The sequence below is a fragment of the Oryx dammah genome, unplaced genomic scaffold (genome assembly GCF_014754425.2).
Source record: "Oryx dammah isolate SB20612 unplaced genomic scaffold, SCBI_Odam_1.1 HiC_scaffold_6, whole genome shotgun sequence".
In the NCBI taxonomy this organism is placed as follows: Eukaryota; Metazoa; Chordata; class Mammalia; order Artiodactyla; family Bovidae; genus Oryx; species Oryx dammah.
The window spans coordinates 14639470-14661867 of NW_024070190.1; the positions used below are offsets into that span (position 1 = coordinate 14639470).

Below are 22398 nucleotides of genomic sequence, written 5' to 3' on the forward strand. Positions count from 1 at the left end.
CTTCCCAGCGGAGCCAGCCCTTGAGAGCTGAGCCGCTCAGGCACGAACCCGTTCCCGGGGAAGGCCGAGACCCCGGCACACTCCAGGCCCCGCCTTTCCCCAGGAGGCTGCATCGTCCTCACCGCCAGAGAGGAACTCGCTCCTCGCCGGCACTCGTGGCGCGTCGCCCGGGGCGTGCCGCACACAGAGTGTGCCTGGGCGTCTGCACGCGCGTGCGTCGGAGCCGCACCTACCGCCACAGCCCCAGAGACGGCCGCGGCCTCTTGTTCCTCCCCTGGGTCGCTCTGGCCCTCCCGCGGGCACAAGGGCCGTGGCCGACGTCCGTCGGCCCCGGAGGCGCGGCGTCCGTGCTGGGACGGTCGAGCCGGTGGTGCTCCTGTGCGGGCGGCGGGCGGTTTCTCCCTCCTCCGTGTCTGGACCGGTGAATCACGACTGCGCCGGCAGGCAGGGCAGCCTGGATCTTGCGGAGCTCCAAGGCCGGCTTCGGTCGGTTGTGTCCTTGCAGGCGTCTCCACTGCTCTAAGCTCATCCCTTCGGCCTCTGTGTCCCCCGGGGACTCCTGCGATCAAGGAGCTCTGCCGCTGGCGTCTCCCGCAGGCTGCCCGGGGTCTGTGGGGTCAGCCCCGAGGGGGGCCGCTGCCCCTCCCCCGGCGCCCCCTTCCCACGCACCCTCCCGGGCGCAGAACAGGACGTAGGCACTCTGGCTCAGGGCAGCAGTCTCGTCACAGGCGGTCACCTTGGCATCGTCCATCTTATACCAGTGGCCGTTGCCCGCTCAGACGTAACAAAAGTAGTGTCCTCGCTCACAGCTCCACCCGGAGTGCACCAGCACGGCATAGAGCACGTAGCCCAGTGGCCCTGCCTTCCCCTCAGACGCGTAGGGCTGCAGGTCCAGGCACTGGGGATAGCGCACCTCCTGAGCCCTTTTGGCCCCGCTCACCTGTGTGAACCGCTTCAGCACCAGCACCAGGACCTGGGAGGTGCTGTGCAAAGTCAGCCTCTTGGTGGCAGGCACCTTCCGGAGACAAACGCCACAGTCATAGGCATTTTCCGCCTCCAGCTTCTCGGGCTTCACCAGCTCTCTCAGAGCTTGCTCCACACTCTGAGCTGCCGTGACATCCAGGCTGATGTCCAGATAAGGGTCGAACGTGTCCGAGACACCCAGGCAGTGGAGACACTGGATCTGAGACCTCCACGTCCCGCCGAAGATCTGACGGACGACGCTGGTGTCCTCGGAGGCGCGGCCCGACGGCTGGGATGCACTCAAGCACCCTTGCTGCATGGCATTCAGAGTGAACATCAGAAACTCGTGGGCGTCTTCCTGCTGGTGTCTGTGGAAGCCCGCCAGCAGGTCCTTGCGGGGCCGGATCACCTCCCCCGCGTGAAGGAGGGCTCGGGTCACGTGGGCTCGCATGGCACAGAGCGTGCAGGAGCTGCCGGCCGGACAGAGGGTGTTGTGCTGCCGGGACACCACCCAGCTGGCCAGGGGTGGCGTGTGGCTCAGACACTGCAGCGCCGCCTTCACGTAGCAGGTGTTCCCCAGATTCTGAAGCCCAGCGCCCACCCCCCACGGCCCCTAAGCGAAAAGCATAGGAGAAAAGGAAAGTTATAAGCATCTGAATGCAGAGTTCAAAAGAATAGCAAGGAGAGATAAGAAAGCCTTCCTCAGCGGTCAGTGCAAAGAAATAAAGGAAAACAATAAAGTGGGAATGACTAGAGATCTCTTCATGAAAACTAGGGATATCAAAGGAACATTTCATGCAAAGATCGGCTCAATAAAGGACAGAAATGGTATGCCCCTAATACAAGCATAAGATCCTAAGAGGAGGTGGCAAGAATACATAGATCTGCACAAAAAAGATGTTCATTACCCAGATAATCACGATGGTGTGATCACTCACCTAGAGCCGGACATCCTGGAAGCTGAAGTCAAGTGGGCCTTAGGAAGTATCACTACAAACAAAGCTACTGGAGGTGATGGAATTCCAGTTGAGCTCTTTCAAATCCTAAAAGATGATGCTGTGAAAGTACTGTACTCAATATGCCAGCAAATTTGGAAAACTCAGCAGTGGCCCCACGACTGGAAAAGGTCAGTTTCCATTCCAATCCCAAAGAAAGGCAATGCCGAAGAATGTCTAAACTACTACACAATTGCACTCATCTCACGCACTAGTATAGTAATGCCCAAAACTCTCCAAGCTAGGCTTCAACAATGCATGAGCCATGAACTCCCAGATGTTCAAGCTGGTTTTAGAAAAGGCAGAGGAACCAGAGATCAAATTGCCAACATCTGCTGACTCATCAAAAAGCAAGAGAGTTCCAGAAAAACATCTATTTCTGCTTTATTGACTATGCCAAAGCCTATGACAGTGTGGATCACAATCGGTTCAGTTCAGTCACTGTCATGTCCGACTCTTTGCGACCCCATGAATCACAGCACACCAGGCCTCCCTGTCCATCACTAACTCCCGGAGTTCCCTCAAACTCATGTCCATCGAGTCGGTGATGCCATCCAGCCATCTCATCCTCTGTTGTCCCCTCCTCCTCCTGCCCCAATCCCTCCCAGCATTAGGGTCTTTTCCAATGAGTCAGCTCTTCGCATGAGGTGGCCAAAGCATTGGAGTTTCAGCTTCAACATCAGTCCTACCAATGAATATTTAGGACTGATTTCCTTTAGGAAAATCTCTTTGATCTCTTTGCAGTCCAAGGGAGTCAAGAGCCTTTTCCAACACCACAGTTCAAAAGTATCAATTCTTCAGTGCTCAGCTTTCTTTATGGTCCAACTCTCACATCCATACACGACAACTGGAAAAACCATAGACTTAACTAGACAGAGTTCTGTTGACAAACTAATGTCTCTGCTTTTGAATATACTATCTAGGTTGGTCATAACTTTCCTTCCAAGGAGGAAGCAACTTTTTATTTCATGGCTCTGCAGTCGCCTTCTGCAGTGATTTTGGAGCCCCCGAAAATAAAGTCTGTCACTGTTTCCACTGTTTCTCCTTCTATTTGCCATGAAGTGATGGGACCAGATGCCATGATCTTTCTTTTCTGAATGCTGAGCTTTAAGCCAACTTTTTCACTCTCCTCTTTCACTTTCATCAAGAGGCTCTTTAGTTCCTCTTCACTTTCTGCCATAAGAGTAGTGTCATCTGCATATCTGAGGTTATTGATATGTCTCCCAGCAATCTTGATTCCAGCTTGTGCTTCTTCCAGCCCAGCGTTTCTCATGATGTACTCTGCATTTAAGTTAAATAAGCAGGGTGACAATATACAGCCTTGATGTACTCCCTTTCCTATTTGGAACCAGTCTATTGTTCCATGTCCAGTTCTAACGGTTGCTTCCTGACCTGCATATAGGTTTCTCAAGAGGCAGGTCAGGTGGTCTGGTATTCCCATCTCTTTCAGAATTCTCCACAGTTTATTGTGATCCACACAGTCAAAGGCTTTGGCATAGTCAATAAAGTAGAAATAGATGTTTTTCTGGAACTCTCTTGCTTTTTTGATGATCCAGCGGATGAAGACAACTTAATCTCTGGTTCCTCTGCCTTTTCTAAAACCAGCTTGAACATCTGAAAGTTCATGGTTCATGTACTGTTGAAGCCTGGCTTGGAGAATTTTGAGCATTACTTTACTAGTGCATGAGACGAGTGTAATTGTGTGGTAGTTTGAGCATTCTTTGCCTTTGGCTTTCCTAGGGATTGGAATGAAAACTGACCTTTTCCAGTCCTGTGGCCACTGCTGAGATTTCCAAATTTTCTCGCATATTGAGGGCAACACTTTCACAGCATCATCTCTGAGGATTTGAAATAGCTCAGCTGGATTTCCATCACCTCCACTAGCTTTGTTCATAGTGATGCTTCCTAAGACCCACTTGACTTCACATTTTAGGATGTCTGGCTCAAGGTGAGTGTTTACACCATCATGATTATGTGGGGCATGAAGATCATTTTTGTACAGTTCTTCTGTGTATTCTTGCCACCTCTTCTTAATATCTTCTTCTGTTAGGTCCATAAAATTTCTGTCCTTCATCGAGCCCATGTTTGCATGAAATGTTCCCTTGGCATCTCTAGTTTTCTTGAAGAGATCTCTAGTCTTTCCCATTCTGTTGTTTTCCTCTTTCTTTTCATTGATCAGTGAGGAAGGCTTTTTTCTCTCCTTGCTATTCTTTGGAACTCTGCATTCAAATGGATATATCTTTCTTTTCTTCCTTTGCTTTTTGCTTCTCTTCTTTTCACAGCTATTTGTAAGGCCTCCTCAGACAGCCATTTTGCTTTCTTGCATTTCTTTTTCTTCGAGATGGTCTTGATCTCTGTCTCCTGTATGCTGTCATGAACCTCCGTCCATAGTTCATCAGATACTCTCAGGTCTAGTCCCTTAAATCTATTTCTAACTTTCACTGTATAATCATAAGAGATTTGAGTTAGGTCATACCTGAATGGTCTAGTGGTTTTCCCCACTTTCTTCAATTTAAGTCTGAATTTGGCAATAGAGATTTTATGATCTAAGCCACAGTCAGCTTCTGTTCTTGATTTTACTGACTGTATAGAGCTTCTCCAACTTTGGCTGCAAAGAATATAGTCAATCTGATTTCGGTGTTGACCATCTGGTGATGTCCACGTGTAGAGTCTTCTCTTGTGTCTTGGAAGAGGGTGTTTGCTTTGACCAGTGTGTTCTCCTGGCAAAACTCTATTAGCCTTTGCCCTACTTCCTTCTGTACTCCAAGGCCAAATTTGACTGTTACTCCAGGGGTATCTTGACTTTCTACTTTAGCATTCCAGTCACCTATAATGAAAAGGACATCTTTTGGGGGTGTTAGTTCTAGAAGATCTTGTAGGTCTTCATAAAACTGTTCAGCTTCAGCTTCTTCAGCATTACTTGTTGGGGCATAGACTTGGATTACTGTGGTACTGAATGGTTTGCCTTGGAAATGAACAGAGATCATTCTGTCGTTTATGAGATTGCATCCAAGTACGGCATTTAGCACTCTTGTTGACTATGATGGCTACTCGATTTCTTCTAAGGGATTCCTGCCCACAGTAGTAGATGTAAAATAGTCACCTGAGTTAAATTCACCCATTTCAGTCCATTTTAGTTCGCTGATTCCTAAAATGTCGATGTTTACTCTTGCCATCTCCTGTTAGACGACTTTCAAGTTGCCTTGATTCATGGACCTAACATTCCAGGTTCCTATGCCATATTGCTCTTTACAGCATCAGACCTGGCTTCCATCACCAGTCACATCCACAACTGGGTGTTGTTGTTTTTTTTGCTTTGGCTCCATCTCTTCATTCTTTCTGGAGTTATTTCTCCACTGATCTCCAGTAGCATATTGGGCACCTACCAACCTCAGGGGTGTATCTTTCAGTGTCCTATCTTATTGCGTTTTCATACTGTTCACGAGGTTCTCAAGGCAAGAACACTGAAGTGGTTTACCATTCCCTTCTCCAGTGGACCACTTTTTGTCAGAACTCTCCACCATGACCTGTCCATCTTGGATGGCCCTACACAGCATTGCTCATAGTTTCATTGAGTTAGATAAGGCTGTGGTCCATATAATTAGATTGGTTAGTTTTCTGTGATTATGGTTTTCAATCTGACTCCCCTCTGATGGACAAGGATAAGAGGCTTATGGACACTTCCTGATGGGATAGACTGACTGAGGGAGAAATTGGGTCTTGTTCTGATGGCCAGGGCCATGCTCAGTAACTCTTTAATCCATTTTTCTATTGATGGCTGGTGCTGTGTTCCCTCCCTGCTATTTACTTGGGGCCAAATTGCCAACATCCGCTGGATCATCAAAAAAGCAAGAGAGTTCCAGAAAAACATCCAATTCTGCTTTATTGACTATGCCAAAGCCTTTGACTATGTGAATCACAATAAACTGTGGAAAATTCTGAAAGAGATGGGAATACTAGACCACCTGACCTGCTTCTTGAGAAATCTGTATGCAGGTCAGGAAGCAACAGTTAGAACTGGACATGGAACAACAGACTGGTTCCAAATAGGAAAGGGAGTACATCAAGGCTGTATATTGTCACCCTGCTTATTTAACTTATATGCAGAGTACATCATGAGAAACACTGGGCTGGAAGAAGCACAAGCTGGAATCAAGATTGCCGGGAGACATATCAATAACCTCAGATATGCAGATGACACCACCCTTATGGCAGAAAGGGAAGAGGAACTAAAAAGCCTCCTGATGAAAGTGAAAGAGGAGACTGGAAAAGTTGGCTTAAAGCTCAACATTCAGAAAATGAAGATCATGGCATCTGGTCCCATCACTGCATGGGAAATAGATGGAGAAACAGTGGAATCAGTGTCAGACTTTAATTTTTGGGGGGCTTCAAAATCACTGCAGATGGTGACTGCAGCCATGAAATTAAAAGACGCTTCCTCCTTGAAAGGAAGGTTATGACCAACCTAGGTAGCATATTGAAAAGCAGAGATATTACTTTGACAACAAATGTCCGTCTAGTCAAGGCTATGGTTTTTCCAGTGGTCATGTATGCATGTGAGAGTTGGACTGTGAAGAAAGCTGCGTGCTGAAGAATTGATGTTTTTGAACTATGGTGTTGGAGAAGACTCTTGAGTGCCCTTGGACTGCACGGAGATCCAACCAGTCCATTCTAAAGGAGATCAGTCCTGGGTGTTCATTGAAAGGACTGATGCTAAAGCTGAGACTCCAAAACTTTGGCCACCTCATGTGAAGAGTTGACTCATTAGAAAAGACTCTGATGCTGGGAGGGATTGGGGGCAGGAGTAGAAGGGGACGACAGAGGATGAGATGGCTGGATGGTATCAGCGACTTGATTGACATGAGTTTGGGTGAACTCCGGGAGTTGGTGATGGACTGGAGGCCTGACGTGCTGCAATTCATGGGGTCGCAGAGTCGGACACGACTGAGTGACTGAACTGAACTGAACTGAACTGGCTGAAACTATGGTGGAGGTAAAGATGATAATGGTGCCCTCTCAAAAGACCCCGTGTGTATACTGCTCCACTCAATGTCCCTGACCCTGCCGCAGGCCAGTACCAACCCACACCTCCACCGGAGACTCCTGGATACCTACAGACATGTCCGGGACAGTCTTTTGTGGGGTCACTGCCCCTTTCTCGTGGGTCCTGCTGCACAAGGTTCTGTTGTGCCGTCCGAGGGTCTATTTCCTAGTCCGGTGTAAGTTCTGGCAGCTTTATGGTGGGTTAGTCACAACGTTCTCAAGAGGGCTTATGCCCTACCCAAGTCTGCTGCGCCCAGAGCCCCTGTCCCTGTGGCAGGCCACAGCTGGCCCGTACGTCCAAAGGAGACGCTCAGACACTGGAGATCGCAACAGCTGTCAAACCATTAATCACATAATCAAACTCTCTTTGGCATACTTCTTCAGTATTCTAATACAGTCTTCTATTAGAACCTGACGGCAATCTCCTTTAAGATTGTCTAAGCCATCCCCATACATTTTTTTTTGATGTATTTCACATCAGTCTCTATCATAGTGAACATGTTTGGTTCAGCTTGACTATTTCACATAATATGCCCCCATCTCTGCCTCCTAGAATGAGTACATCTTTCCCAGTGTAATCTTCTTTTCCACTGTCCCTGATACCCTGAAAAGTGAAAAATGAAAGTGGTTCAGTCGTGTCCGACTCTTTGTGACCCCATGGCCTATACAGTCCATGGACTCCTCCAGGCCAGAGTCCTGGAGTGGGCGGCCTTTCTCTTCTCCAGGGGGTCTTCCCAACCCAGGTCTCCTGCATTGCAGGATTCTTTACCAGTTGAACCACAAGGGAAGCCCACAATGATAGCCTGGGGTATATGCCAAGTCACTTTCCAGCAAATTAACAACCCCACTGAGGATAAGAATATTTCCAAATTGTTTTATTTTTTCATTTTTATTTATTTTTTTATTGAAGGATAATTGCTTTACAGAATTTTGTTGTTTTCTTTCAGACCTCAACATGAATCAACCATAGGTACACATATAACCCCTCTCTTTTGAACCTCCCTCCCATCTTCCACCCCATCTCACCTTTCTAGATTGATACAGTGCCCCTGGCTTGGACAATTTGGAGCACAACTTTATTAGTGTGAGATGAGGGCAATTGTGTGGTAGTTTGAACATTCTTTGGCATTGCCTTTCTTTGAAATTGCAATGAAAAGTGACCTTTCCAAGTCCTGTGTGGCCACTGCTGAGTTTTCCAAATTTTCTGGCATATTGAGTGCAGCACTTTCACAGCATCATCTTTGAGGATTTGAAATAGCTCAGCTAGAATTCCATCACCTCCTGTAGCTTTGTTTGCAGTGATACTTCGTAAAACCAGTTGATTCTCACTCCAGGATGTCTGGCTCTAGGCGACTGATCACACCATTATGTTTATCTGGGTCGTGAAGATCCTTTTTGTACAGTTCTTCTGTGGATTCTCGCGACCTCTTCTTAATATCTTCTGCTTCTGTTAGGTCCATACTGTTTCTGTCCTCTATTGAGCCCATCTTTGCATGAAATGTTCCCTTGGCAACTCTAAGCTTCTTGGAGAGAGCTCTAGTCTTTCCCATTGTACGGTTTTCCTCTGTTTCTTTGCATTGATCACTGAGGAAGGCTTTCTTCTCTCTCCTTGCTACTCTTTGGAACTCTGCATTCAGATGGGTATAGCTTTCCTTTTCTCCTTTGCCTTTCACTTCTCTTGTTTTCTCAGCTATTTGTAAGGCCTCCTCAGACAACCATTTTGCCTTTTTGCATTTCTTCTTCTTGGGGATGGTCTTGATCCCTGTCTCCTGTACAATGTTACAAATCTCCGTCCATACTTTTTCAGGCACTCTGTCTATTAGGTTTAATTCCTTGAATCTGTCACTTACACTGAATAATTCTCCTTGGAGGGGGAAAGGCTACCCACCTCAATATTCTGGCCTGGAGAATTCCATGGATTCCAGAGGACTGCAAAGAGTTGGACATGACTGAGCAGCATTCACTTTCACTTTTTATTGTATAATTGTAAGGGATTTGATTTAGGTCATACCTGAATGGTCTAGTGGTTTTCCCTACTTTCTTCAATTTAAGTCTGAATTTTGCAATAAGGAGTTCATGATCTGAGCCATAACCAGCTCCGGGTCTTGTTTTTGCTGACTGTATAGAGCTTCTTCATCTTCGGCTGCAAAAAAAATATAATCAATTTGATTTCAGTATTGACCATCTGGTGATGTCCATGTGTAGAGTCATTTCTTGTGTTGTGGGAAGAGGATGTTTACTATGGCCAGTGCATCCTCATGGAAAAACTCTGTTAGCCTTTGCCCTGCTTAATTTGATACTCCAAGGCCCTAACTTGTTACTCTAGTATCTCTTACTTCTTACTTTTACATTCCAATCCCCTATGATGAAAAGGACACCTTTTTTGTTGTTGTTAGTTCTGAAGGTCTTGTAGGTCTTCACAGAACCATTCAGCTTCAGCTTCTTCAGCATTAGTGGTTGGATATAGTCTTGGATTACGGTGATATTGAATGGTTTGCCTTGGAAATGAACAAAAATCACTTTGCCATTTTTGAGATTGCACCCAAGTACTGCACTTTGCACTCATTTGTTGACTCTGAGGGCTACTCCATTTCTTCTAAGGGATTCTTGCCCACAGTAGTAGATATAATAGTCCTCTGAATTAAATTTGCCCATTCCAGTCCATTTTAGTTCACTGATTCCTAAAATGTTGATGTTCACTCTTGCCATCTCCTGTTTGACCACTTCCAAATTACCTTGATTCATGGACCTAACATTCCAGTTTTCTATGCAATATTATTCTTTTCAGTATCAGAATTTACTTCCATCACCAGTCAAATCCACGATTGGGCGCTGTTTTTGCTTTGGCTCAGCCTCTTCATTCTTTCTGGAGCTATTTCTCCACCCTTCTCCAGTAGCATATTGGGCACTTACTGACCTGGGGAGTTCATCTTTCAGGGGCATATCTTTTTGCCTTTTTTTTTTTTTTTCCAAACTGTTCATGGGATTCTTAAGGCAAGAATACTGAAGTGGTTTGCCATTCCCTTCTCCAGTGAACCACATTTTGTCAGAACTCTCCACCGTGACCCATCCATCATGGGTGGCCCTACATGGCATGCTCATAGTCTAACTGAGTTAGACAAGGTTGTGATCCAAGTGATTAGTTTGGTTAATTTTCTGTAATTTTGGTTTTCATTCTGTCTGCCCTCTGGTGGATGAGGATGAGAGACTTGTGGAAGCGTCCTGATTGGAGGGATTGGCTGTGAGGGAATCTGGGTCTTGCTTTGACATGCTTAGTAAATCTTTCATCTAATTTTCCATTGATGGGTGGGGCTCTGTTCCCTCCCTGTAGTTGGCTTGAGGCTGCACTACGGTAGGGGTAAAGGCAACCTCCTTCAACATGGGTTATGCCAGGACTGTTGTATTCAGTGTCCCTGACCCCACAATAGCCATGTTGACCCATGGGACTCTTGGACACTCACAGGCGAGTCTGCCTCAGTCTTGTGAGGGCCTCTGCTCCTCTCTCCTCATTCCTAGTGTGCACAAGGTTCTGTTTGTGCCCTCTAAGAGTCTCTTTCACCAGTCCCATGGAGGCTCTGTGATCCAATCCCACCGGCCTTCAAGGTCAAATTCCCTGAGTGTTCTCAGTCCCTTTGCTGCATCCTCATGTTGGGAAATCTGCTGTGGGCCTTAGAACTTTCTTTGGTATCATTGATCTCCAGGTTGTGAGTTGTCTACTCGGTGGCTCTACGGTGGGGCTCACACATTGTGCTTCCCCAGTCTGCTGAAGCCACAGCCCCTGTCCCCACAGCAGGCCACTGCTGACGCATGCATCTGCAGGAGACACTCAAACACTCAAAGGCAGCTCTGGCCCAGACCTGTATCCATGTTTTAAAAGTGTGACGTTTCCTTTTTGCACTAACTTGAATGCAAGAATCTCATTTTGAGGTGTTGTCTTCCTCTGTCCCACTCTTTCTTAAGGACTGTTAGGGGTTAATGTTATCTCCAAGGTGAAAACAGCCTTGGGAGGAGCAGCCTACACCTGGTGTATAAAGGCAAAGTCTGCAGGAAGAAGAGTTGAAGGGTGAAGAGTGTCAAGTGAGGTTTGTAGTTTGAGTTATCAGTCTCAAGGAGAAAAAAAGAAAAGTGAATCCTCATCATTTGATCATGGTATTCAGAGCCAGAGGCAGGGACCTTGGGAGAGTGAAGAAGAGAAAAAGAAAGAAAAATGTCAAAATAAAATTGGGATGTATGGGGGCAAGAGGAGGGAGAAAGTCTGAGAAGATGGGGTTGGGTGTACGATCGCATTGATTTGCTCCTGTTGTTTAGTCTCTAAGTCGTGTCCAACTCTTTTGCGACCCCACGGACTGAAGCCCACCAGGCTCCTCTGTTCATGTGACTTCCCAGGCGAGAATACTGGAGTGGGTTGCCATTTCCTTCTCCAGGGGAATCTTTCCAACCCAAGGATCAAACCTACCTCTCCTTCATTAGCAGATGGATTCTTTACTGCTGAGCCACCCAATCACATGGTTACTGGCCTCAAACACAAAAATTTGCTATTCCTAGTGAAAAATGGAATCAGCTCAGTTGAGTCACACAGTCCTGCCTGACTCTTTGCAACCCCATGGACTGCAGCACGCCAGGCCTCACTGTCCATCACCAACTCCTGGAGTTTATTCAAACTCATGTCCATTGAGTGGGTGATGCCACCCAACCATCTCATCCTCTGTCGTCCCCTTCTCCTCCAGTCTTCAATCTTTCCCAGCATCAGGGTCTTTTCCAATGAGTCAGTTCTTCGCATCAGGTGGCCAAAGTATTGGAATTTCAGTTTCAGCATCAGTCCTTCCAATGAATATTCAGGACTGATTTCCTTTAGGATGGACTGGTTTGATTGTGCTGTCCAAGGGACTCTCAAGAGTCTTCTCCACCACACAGTTCACAAAGCATCAATTCTTTGGCGCTCGACTTTCTTCGTAGTCTAATTCTCACATCCATACCTGACTGCTGGAAAAACCATAGCTTTGACTAGATGGACCTTTGTTGGCAAAGTAATGTCTCTGCCTTTTAATATGCTGTCTAGGTTGCTCATAACTTTTCTTCCAAGCACCAAGTGTCTTTTAATTTCATGGCTGAGGTCACCATATGTAGTGATTTTGGAGCCCCCCTCCCCCCACAAATAAAGTCTGTCACTGTTTCCATGGCTTCCCCATCTATTTGCCATGAAGTCATGGAACCAGATGCCATGATGTTAGTTTTCTGACTGTTGAATTTTAAGCCGACTTTTTCGCTCTCCTCTTTCACTTTCATCAAGAGGCTCTTTGGTTCTTCAATTTCTGTCATAAGAGTGGTGTCACCTACATATCTGAGGTTATTCATATTTCTCTCAGCAATCTTGATTCCACCTTGTGCTTCATCCAACCCAGCATTTCTTATGATGTACTCTGCATATAAGTTAAATAAGCAGGGTGACAATATACAGCCTTGATGTACTCCTTTCCCAATTTGGAACCAGTCTGTTGTTCCATGTTCAGTTCTAACTGTTGCTTCCTGGCCTGCATACAGATTTCTCAAGAGGCAGGTCAGGTGGTCTGGTATTCCCATCTCTTTCAAAATTTTCCACAGTTTATCGTGATCCACATAGTCAAAGGCTTTGGCATAGTCAATAAAGCAGAAATAGATGTTTTTCTGGAACTCTCTTACTTTTTTGACAAGCCAGTGGATGTTGACAATTTGATCTCTGGTTCCTCTGCCTTTTCTAAAACCAGCTTGAACATCTGGAAGTTCACGGTTCATGTACTGTTGAAGCCTGGCTTGGAGAATTTTGAGCATTACTATACTAGTGTGTGAGATGAGTGCAATTGTGCGGTAGTTTCAGCATTCTTTGCCATTGCCTTTCTTAGGAATTGAAATGAAAACTGACATTTTCCAGTCCTGTGGCCACTGCTGAGTTTTCCAATTTTGCTGACATGTTGAGTGCAGCACTTTCACAGCATCATTTTTGAGGATTTGAAATAGCTCAACTAGAATTCCATCACCTCCAGTAGCTTTGTTTGTAGTGATGCTTCCTAAGGCCCACTTGACTTCACATTCCAGGATGTCTGGCTCTAGGTGAGTGATCACACCATCGTGATTATCTGGGTTGTGAAGATCTTTTTTATATAGTTCTGTGTATTCTTGCCACCTCTTCTTAATATCTTCTGCATCTGTTAGGTCCATACTATTTCTGTACTTTGTTGTGTTCATTGTTGCATGAAATGTTCCCTTGGTACCTCTAATTTTCTTGAAGAGATCTCTAGTCTTTCCCATTGTATTGTTTTCCTCTATTTCTTTGCATTGATCACTAAGGAAGCCTTTCTTTTTTTTTTTTTTTTAATTGATCACTGAGGAAGGCGATATGGAATAGTTTCTGCCATATCAATAAACAAAAGATATCGCAGTCATCAGCAATTGCAGCCACCATGGAAGGTAAGCTAGTGAGCCTTGAGGGTATTCAGGATGGAAACAGTGCCTGCCATCTAGTAGCCATCAAACTGCAGCCTTTCCCTATGGTGAGTCCTGAGGAAGCTCAGACGTGTAAACAGACTACTGGCCCCAGATAGTTGAGGGGCATATCAAAGGAATAATCTCAGTAAGCCTAGTCTCTTGCATCTTCCTTTACATAGAAAAGCACTACATTTCTCAACTTGGGATATCTGGTTTTCTTTAAGTTACAAAACATTTTTGACGTTCAGACTACCTACACTTGGTTGCAAAGCTTCTGTATAACCTGTCCCCCACCTCCCTGCCTCCTCACAGCAGTTCTCTCAGGGTCACTTGAGCTGCTATCTCCCGGACTTGGAGTCCTAAAAATTCTTACCGAATAAAACATAACTCTCAACTTTTAGGTTGTGAATGGTTTTAAGTAGACACTGGCTTAGATTAAAAATGAATATGTATGCACATGTATTTGCGTGCTATGTTCTGACTAGGTAGGTGATGAGATGCTCTTTAAGAAGAGTGAAGACCAAAGTTACTCAAAGGTGCTCCCTTAAGAAGAGTGAAGACCCAAGGTTACTCCGACCTCCCAGCAGGATCTGAGCCAGACCCTGGAGCAAGATCAGGGGGAAGATCCTGGAAGAATGCTGCAGGTAGATTTTTTCCAGTGGAAGCGGTGGCTGGAGAGGAAGCCCCAGACTCCTCCAGCCAGTGCTCTTCAGCCTCAGACCTACCTCACGGGGAGCCAGACTGCCCAACCCAGCTGGCCTGAGCTGCAGTGCCGCCCTCCGCCGAATGGAGGCAGCATGATCTGCAGCGCGGGGGCAGCGGCGACGCCCTCGCCCCTCTTGGCGGCGGCGGGCGGAGGCCGGTCCGCGGAGCCCCCGCTGATTGGCCCCGGCGCGGGAGCTGCCATGTTGGCGGAAGTGGCGCTCTCCGGGCCGCGGCAACTGGCTGCGGCTGCGGCTGCCGGGTCGGTGCGCGCAGGGTCTTCCTTCTTCCCCTCGCCCGGGGTTGGCGCTGAGAGGCGGCGTCCGGCGGGATGGAGAAAAGTAGGATGAACCTGCCCAAGGGGCCGGACACGCTGTGCTTCGACAAGGACGAGTTCATGAAGGTGCGCGCCGGGGCTGCGCTCCCCGAGCCGAGGCGGGTTGGCCTGCCTGCCTTTCCCTCCGGGCCCTCCTCGGGCTGCTCTTGCTGGGTCCTGGGCCGCGCACGCCCCGGATCAGCTCCCGGCGGGACCTCGCTGCCTTCGCAGTGAGTCTTTGGGCCTCAGGTGTGGCCGGGGCAGCCTTCTATGAGAAGGCACTTCTGTGAAATTGTGCATAGTGCCGAAAAGGCCTGAAGTTGTGAGCAAGTGGTTTTGAGCTAGGTGTAAAAGCTCCTGTTATGACCCGAGCCCGTTACCATGCAGTGCAGTCGGAATTGCCGGATCCTGGGCAGACAGAAGTTTGTCGACCGCCGCCTTGCACCTAGAAGCTCAGTACGAATGTATTGACCAAATCTCTGGACCCACGTCCCTACCCAGGGATTCAGTTCAGTTCAGTTCAGTCGCTCAGTTGTGTCCGACTCTTTGCGACCCCATGAGATTAGGTGGGTGGAAAAGGCAATCGAAAGTTTTTCCTTAACGTTCGCCTAAAGTTTCTGAATGGGACATTTAAAAGATTAGAATCTTATTCCTGATTTTGTTGCAGTTCAACAAAGCAAACCGTTTTGCTTTTCTAAAGTTACTCTACTTTTCATAAGGCGAACTTGAAGTTGGTCTGCAGGTAAATGTAGGACAGAAGCTCACATAGACAGAACGGAAAAATTATGGGTATTAGAGGTTTATCAGGCACAGCCTTGAAAATGTCCAAGATTTGAATCAGAGCTGGGCGGAACTTTGCCTTTTTTTTTTTTTTTTTTTTTTTGGTGTAATGCTCTGGGACTGTACATACACCATCAAGAAATACAGTTCTGCTTTATTTCTAAAGACTGGGGTTTTTGATACCACTTAGTGGCTGCTTTCAGTGTTAAAAAGTTAAACGTTTTGGCTCAGTAGACACTTAAACCTTTGAGCAACTGAATTTAAGTCTTACTTTTTTTGTTTTTTTGATCACTTCAAGTCATAGTATGTTTTTTTCTTTTTAGCTTCATTAGTTTATCTTTTTGATACTTGCATTCAGTTCACAGTATCTGGTTTTAAAAAGTATTTACATCTGTTCTTTTTTATAGCTGAGTAGTATGTGCCACCGGAGAAGGTGATGGCACCCCACTCCAGTACTCTTGCCTGGAAAATCCCATGGTTGGAGAAGCCTGGTGGACTGCAGTCCATGGGGTCGCGAAGAGTCGGACATGATTGAGTGACTTCACTTTCACTTTTCACTTTCATGCATTGGAGAAGGAAATGGCAACCCACTCCAGTGTTCTTGCCTGGAGAATCCCAGGGATGCGGGAGCCTGGTGGGCTGCCGTCTGTGGAGTCGCACAGAGTCGGACACGACTGAAGTGACTTAGCAGCAGCAGTATGTACCACATGGACATGGGCTTGGGCAAACTTGGGGAGACGGTGAAGGCCAGGGAATCCGGCTGTTCTGCAGTCCATGGGGTCGCAAAGAGTCAGATGTGACTTGGGGACTGAACAACACCGCATCTTCTTTATCCATTCCTGTGAACTTTTAGGTTGTTTCCGTGTCTTGGCATCTCAAATAGTGCTGCAGTGAATATTAGGGTATGTGTATCTTTTCAAATAATGATTTTTTCAGGTATATGCCCAGGAGGGGGGTTGCTGAATGATATGGTAGTTCTATATTTAGTTTTTAAAGGAGCTTCCATATTGTTCATAAAAAAGAGCAAAATAATGCCATTTGCAGCTACGTGGATGGACCTAGAGATTATCATACTAAGTGAAGTAAGAGAAAGACAAATACATCATTTACATCTGGGCTCTAAGAAAGGTGATGCGTGCGCGCATGCATGCCCAGTCTTAAGCGACTCTTTGCAACCTCATGGACTGTAGCCTGCCAGGCTCCTCTGTCCATGGGATTCTCCAGGAAAGAACCCTGGGGTAGTTTGCCATTTCTTTATCCAGGGGATATTCTTAACCCAGGGGGGACACTCACGTCTCCCATGTTTCCTTGCATTGGCAGGTAGATGGTTTACCACAGAGCCACCTGGGAAGCCTGAAAAGTGATAACAAATGAACTTATTTACAAAACAGACTCGCAGATCTCAAATTAAATTTATGGTCCAGTTCAGTTCAGTTGCTTAGTCGTGTCTGACTCTTTGCGACCCCATGGAGTGCAGCACACCAGGCCTCCCTGTCCCATCGCCAACTCCCAGAGTTTACTCAAACTCATGTCCATTGAGTTGGTGATGCCATCCAACCATCTCATCCTCTGTTGTCCCCTTCTCCTCCCACCTTCAATCTTTCCCAGCATTAGGGTCTTTTCCAGTGAGTTAGTTCTTTGCATCAGGTGGCCAAAGTATTGGAGTTTCAGTTTCAGCATCAGTCCTTCCAGAGAATATTCAGGACCAATCTTCTTTAGGATGGACTGGTTGGATCTCCTTGCAGTCCAAGGGACTCTCAAAGAGTCTTCTCCAACACCACAGTTCAAAAGCATCAATTCTTCAGTGCTCAGCTTTCTTTACGGTCCAACTCTCACATCCATACATGACTACTGGAGAAACCATAGCCTTGACTAGACAGACCTTTATGGTTAACAAAGGGGAAACGTGGAGAGAGGTGATAAATTAGGAGATTGGGATTAACATATACACATTACTATATATAAAATAGATTAGCAAAGGTTTACTATATAGCATAGGGAACTCTACTCAGCACTCTGTAGTAACCTACATGGGAAAAGAATCCAAAAAAGACTGGATACATGTATGCATAGAAATGACCTACTTTGCAGTACATCTGGAACTAGCACAACATTGTATGTCAACTATAATAAAAAAAATTAATTGATGTAGTTTTTGTAAAAAAAAGCATTTCCATCTGGCTCTTCTCCAGTGTGGCCATGTCGTCTATTATGCAGGCCATCTAGACCCAGGAATGATGTGCTCTTGTTCTTGTACAGTGATGTTTCTGCTTAACCTCTGTAATGAAGGGTGTAATTTGAAAGGGAGTGCGAAGTGAACTTGCTGATCTAAAAACACTTTGTTCCATCTCCTGGCTGAGAACTGTCCTGGAGCAAAGGGTAGAAGGAGAGCGTGATGAGGAGAGGTGTGATGAAAGAAGCCGAGGCACAAGCAGCGATTAGGCGTTTGGCCTGTTCAAGAATCTCGGAACACAGAGAGCTTAGCTTGACCAACTTTTGCCTTCTTCAAGGCTTCCTCAGGCTCAGCACCAGCATTCTTTCTGACTTGCTAGCCCCACCATGTTTCTTGCTCTGAACTGATAGAATGCCTTTGGGAAGAGAGGCTTCAGAAAGTAGAAACCTCAAAATAAGGTCAAAAGTAGAACTTGATGAAGGAGAGAGCAGACTGGGGAGGCGGCTGAAATGGCAGCAGTTCCATATCCTCTCATGCCTCTGAATGTGCTCTGTCATCTGCAGTGCCAATAAATGTGACCACTTCACGTGTAAAAGGAAAATACACAGGACAGCTGCCCTGTGTTAAAGGATTTTCTAGGTGAGACTTGGAGACAAAGGTTACTTGCAATTTATGTTTCCTTCAGAGAGACATTTTAAAAGTTTTGGTCACATGGCAGAAATGATAGGGAGTTTGCCTTCGGGGTTATATTTCTTAAGTCTGTCTGATTCAAAGCATATTGTAATTTGTGTCTGTGAGAAACTTAAAGAATGTCCGATTTGCATTAGGAGAGTGGAGGTTACTCAAAAAAATCCAGTCCTTGGAAACCGTTTCTAGTCAAAGGAAAGTTTGTCACACACGTGATGAGGCCCTGTTAGGACAATGGCAGCAATTATTCGCTTAATAAACAGGCACTCGTTGATCACCTTGGAGAAGGAAATGGCAGCCCACTCCAGTATTCTTGCCTGGAGAATCCCTGAACAGAGGAGCCTGGCGGGCTACAGTCCACTGGGTCGCAAAGAGTTGGAGACGACTGAGCAACTTCACTTCACTTCACTTCAGATAAGATTTAGGCTTTTGAGTATGGTCACAGAAAGACCACAGTGTGTGCTGAGAAACTGGCCTTGGTCCAGAGAAGCTGGGAGGATGACCAGAGTTGAGACGGGAAAAGTAGAAAGACAGCCGGGTGTGCCTGCGAGTTGTTCCTGAGTGCTGCGCTGAGGGCTTTGCGCTTGATGAGCTACGGTCAGGCGTAAAGCAGGAAATCACGGAGTCATGTCTGTTGCATTGAACCCGTGTTAGAGGATTCTGTGCCACTGGTTACTTCAAGTTAATAGAGTGTTCTATTTCAAGGGGAAATTAAGGTGGATTTGAACTGATGAGCTAGTATTTTGGTTTGGGCCATTCTTGCACATGTATTTCAGCCCTAACTCAATGTCGTAGTGGTATCTCAGACTTTTAGGAAGTTATTTAATAAATGCTAAAGAAACAACCAATTACCTTTCTGAACTCAGAAAAAAAGAGGCTATTTAAAATGCTTCAGTGGTCCTTGTAAAATCTAATGAGAAATACAGAGCAGAGGACAGATCTGTGAAAGATGTAGGGTGACCAAAAGACGAGAGTGGCAGATGGTAGTAGACTTCTATCGCTTGGTAATAGAGGCGGTGATGACATCACAGCATTAGCTTTGTCAGCTTAAAAACTACAAAAATCCTCAGCGAGGGTTGATAGCCAACTAATACATGAAATAGGACATAAGATACTAGTAGTACGGGAGAGAAGAGGCTGCTAACAAAGATAAGTTAGGCCCATTCACGTAGGTGTGCTGTTGAAGTCGATCCTTCTATCCCAGCATATGACTTCCAGTTTATAGAAAAAATAGTGCCATCGGGTGGGAACGTCTTCACCTTAACTGATGACAGTTCCATTCCTGTATGTGTGCCCATCCTCTTTCTCCTCCTCGCCTGTTTGGGAAGGGGTTTCCTTCCTGAGGTTGGTCCTTCCCACCCCGCTCCTCCCTGTGCTTGCGGCCCAGACCCCCTGGTGCTCTCCCCTGGTTCACCTCTCCTCTGACCTCACCCCCAGGGGCTTTCACACACGCTCCTTCTTTGGTCTCTTCCTCTTGGCCCTCCTGCCTCTAGTCACTTCCATACCACTCTCTTCCGCATCACAGCCAAACTCTTAAGTAGTTTTTAATTTCTTATATGCTGATTGGCTATTTGTATATCTTCTTTGGAGAAATGTCTATTCAGATCCTTTGCTAATTTTTTAATTGGTCTATTTGTCTTTTAACTGTTGAGTTGTAGAGTTTTTATGCTCTGGATATTAGACCCATGCCAGATACACGGTTTGCAAATATTTTCTCCCATTCACTGGGTTGTCTTTTCACTTTTTAAATAATGTGTTTTGACACACAAGTTTTAATTTTGATTGCGTTCAGTTTATCTGTTATCTTGATGCTTTTTGTGTCAGTGACTGCCTAATTCAAGGTCACACATATTCTCACCTGTTTTCTTCTTAGAGTTTTATTGTCTTAGCTCTTCTATTTGTCTTTTAATCTATCGAGTTAAATTTTTGGGTATAGTGTGAGGTTGGTATCTAAATTCACTCTCTTCCATATGGATATTTTCTTGATAATAATATCAATTGCTGGATGTTTAGTAAATCTACAGTATAAAGTGAAACTTTCTGGTAAATGAAATGCGGCAGTTATTATATGCCACTGTGAGTTTCAAGTTGTTTGCTTTCATAGCAAAAGCTGCCTAATCCAATATTCACACATGTTCTAAGTCATTTCCTCTTGGGTAGTGCAACATTTGTCTATCCAAGAACAGATATATAAATGGAAAATTGAGCACTAATATTGGCTAATAGCATTTGTTAGAGCTCAAGTTATATGATTTAGAATGCCGTCATGAAGTTCAGATCTGAACTTCATCCATTTGAAGTTCATACTTGCAAAGTAACAAGCCAAGTGCTCTGCACAGAGTCATACGGCTGGTCAGTACCTAGGCCAAGATGTCAGGCTGAGTCCTGCCCCCACATTCTTTCTGTGGTTGTTGTGTAACTGTGAGTCTAAGGTGTTATCTGAGGTAGTCTCAAGAAGTAAAAGAAACAGGTGGTTTTTCACTAGGTACCTGTGAAATCATAGTTTGGTAAGAAATTGCTTATCTGACACTGTTATAGCAAGTGTTTGGGTGATTAGTTAAGAAAGTCAGTCTTATAAGTACTCTTACAGAATGGTGCATGTTGTCCTTAACATATGTGTACATTTGTTCTACATTGATGTGGCGTGAAATTCTTTTCTCTGAAAGTTTGTCTGTGAATTAGATTTTTTTTGTTGTGCTTTAAGTTGAATGAGAACCCTAAGGCGTTTGCAGAGAACCTGGTGGAGAATCCTTCAAGATCCAATGATCCTCCTTCCCACAGCGCTGCCTGGCTCATGGCCATCTCGTATATTTAATATAATTCAGAAAAAATCGTCTTACAGTTTCTCAGCATCAGGTCTTTGCAAAGCATCTGCCTTAGTTTTCATGAAGACAGTTATCATTTTGTACTTATATTTTGTTGGTTTATACAATGTTTAATAAAATTATGTAATTTTGATGATAAGTATAAGTGGCCTTAACAAGTTTGGGAATCATCATACCTGATACTTGATAACTAAAGAGCTCAGTTAGTACCGAAGTCATAAGTAGACAGTGATTTGCTGTCTGTATGCCTGTGTGCCTACCAGGGGCATCAGAATGTTATAAAGGGAAACCAGGCATAATGATTCTGTGAACAATGCTTGGAAGTTGGTTTTGAAAGATTTTGAACATGTTCAGTTGAATACTCAACATCCATATAAAATGTCAATACCAATTAATATGTATTACGAAAAGACATTGGAGTTATATGTAAAAGGAGAAAAATAGCTTGGAAAAGGTTTATTAAGTTTCTGTGTATGTGTGTGTTTGTGTGTGTGTGTGTGAACATAGATAAAGGTCAAGGGTCTCATTCAAGGAGGATCCTACGACACTCCCCTCCTCCCATGGACACAGGAAACCAGCAGCTAAGCCTGGAGTAGTTTCCTCCTCTGAGCAACTCCTGCACGTCTTGGAAACAGCCCGCATCACAGTGGATGGGAAGGGCTGAAACACGGTCTCACCGTCCACCCCACTCCCAGCATGGTGACCCACAACTGGAAGGAAGCTCCCATCCCCAGCTGCTGCCTGAGAAGTGAACGGTCTGGACCCTAAGCTTGGCACCCCTCCTTTAAATACTTGCATCTGGGAGATGAGCCCCCAAACATCCACCTTTGAAAGTCAGTGGAACTGGCATCTGCAAGACCCACCAGGCTCATGATCTGAGAAACAGCTTTTGAAGGGCTGCATGAATTTGGTCACCCTCCTGGGGCCTGGCACAGGGGCAGCAGCTGAAAAGGGCCCAGACTTTCTGCGAAAGAGGCTTGTTTACCTTAAAGCATCATCAGCCTGAGGGGCCGACCTCTAATTTAACACTCTCTAGGGGCTTGGAGGCTGGCAGGAGCCGTCTTTGCTCTCTCTGCCTTGTTCCAGCTGGACAGTATCTCCTAGAAAGGAACTTGAGTACTTGTCTGGTGTCCTGATGTTTGCAGTTGCTGCCCAGAGACAACTCTAGGTCACCTGGCTTTGGTGGCCAGTGGGGCTCACACTTGTAGGTCCCCAGTGTTCACTGCAGGATTATTTGCAATAGTCAAAACATGGAAGCAGGCTTAGTATCCATTGATAGATGAATAGATAAAGAAACCATGATATATACACACCACAGACAGAGAGGAATATTATTCAGCCGTGAAAAGGAAATAAATCTAGACTACCCTGGTGGTACTGAGAAGGAAAAGTTAAAATTTTACATAACCTCCTGCTCGTTCCGCCTGTGTAACTCAGCTTGCTCCTTGCAAA

At 45.6% G+C, this 22398-nt stretch overlaps 2 protein-coding genes across 4 annotated transcripts in view; one reads left to right on the forward strand and one right to left on the reverse strand.

Moving 5' to 3' along the window:
* Nucleotides 1-565: 565 nt before the first annotated feature.
* LOC120865117 (ubiquitin carboxyl-terminal hydrolase 17-like protein 6) lies at nucleotides 566-14370 on the reverse strand. Its single transcript, XM_040242127.1, is given in 2 exon segments — nucleotides 566-1576; nucleotides 14194-14370. Coding segments are annotated over 2 exon segments (1188 nt in total).
* The window catches only part of COG2 (component of oligomeric golgi complex 2), a 43899-nt gene continuing 35859 nt past the window's right edge, over nucleotides 14359-22398 (forward strand). For all 3 annotated transcript variants that reach the window (XR_005721419.1, XM_040242792.1, XM_040242794.1), the window contains exon 1: nucleotides 14359-14568. Coding sequence is in view for 2 of the 3 variants with exons in the window: in XM_040242792.1 (XP_040098726.1) it covers nucleotides 14497-14568 (72 nt within the window). In the remaining variant the exon portion in view is untranslated. The remainder of the gene's footprint in view (nucleotides 14569-22398) is intronic.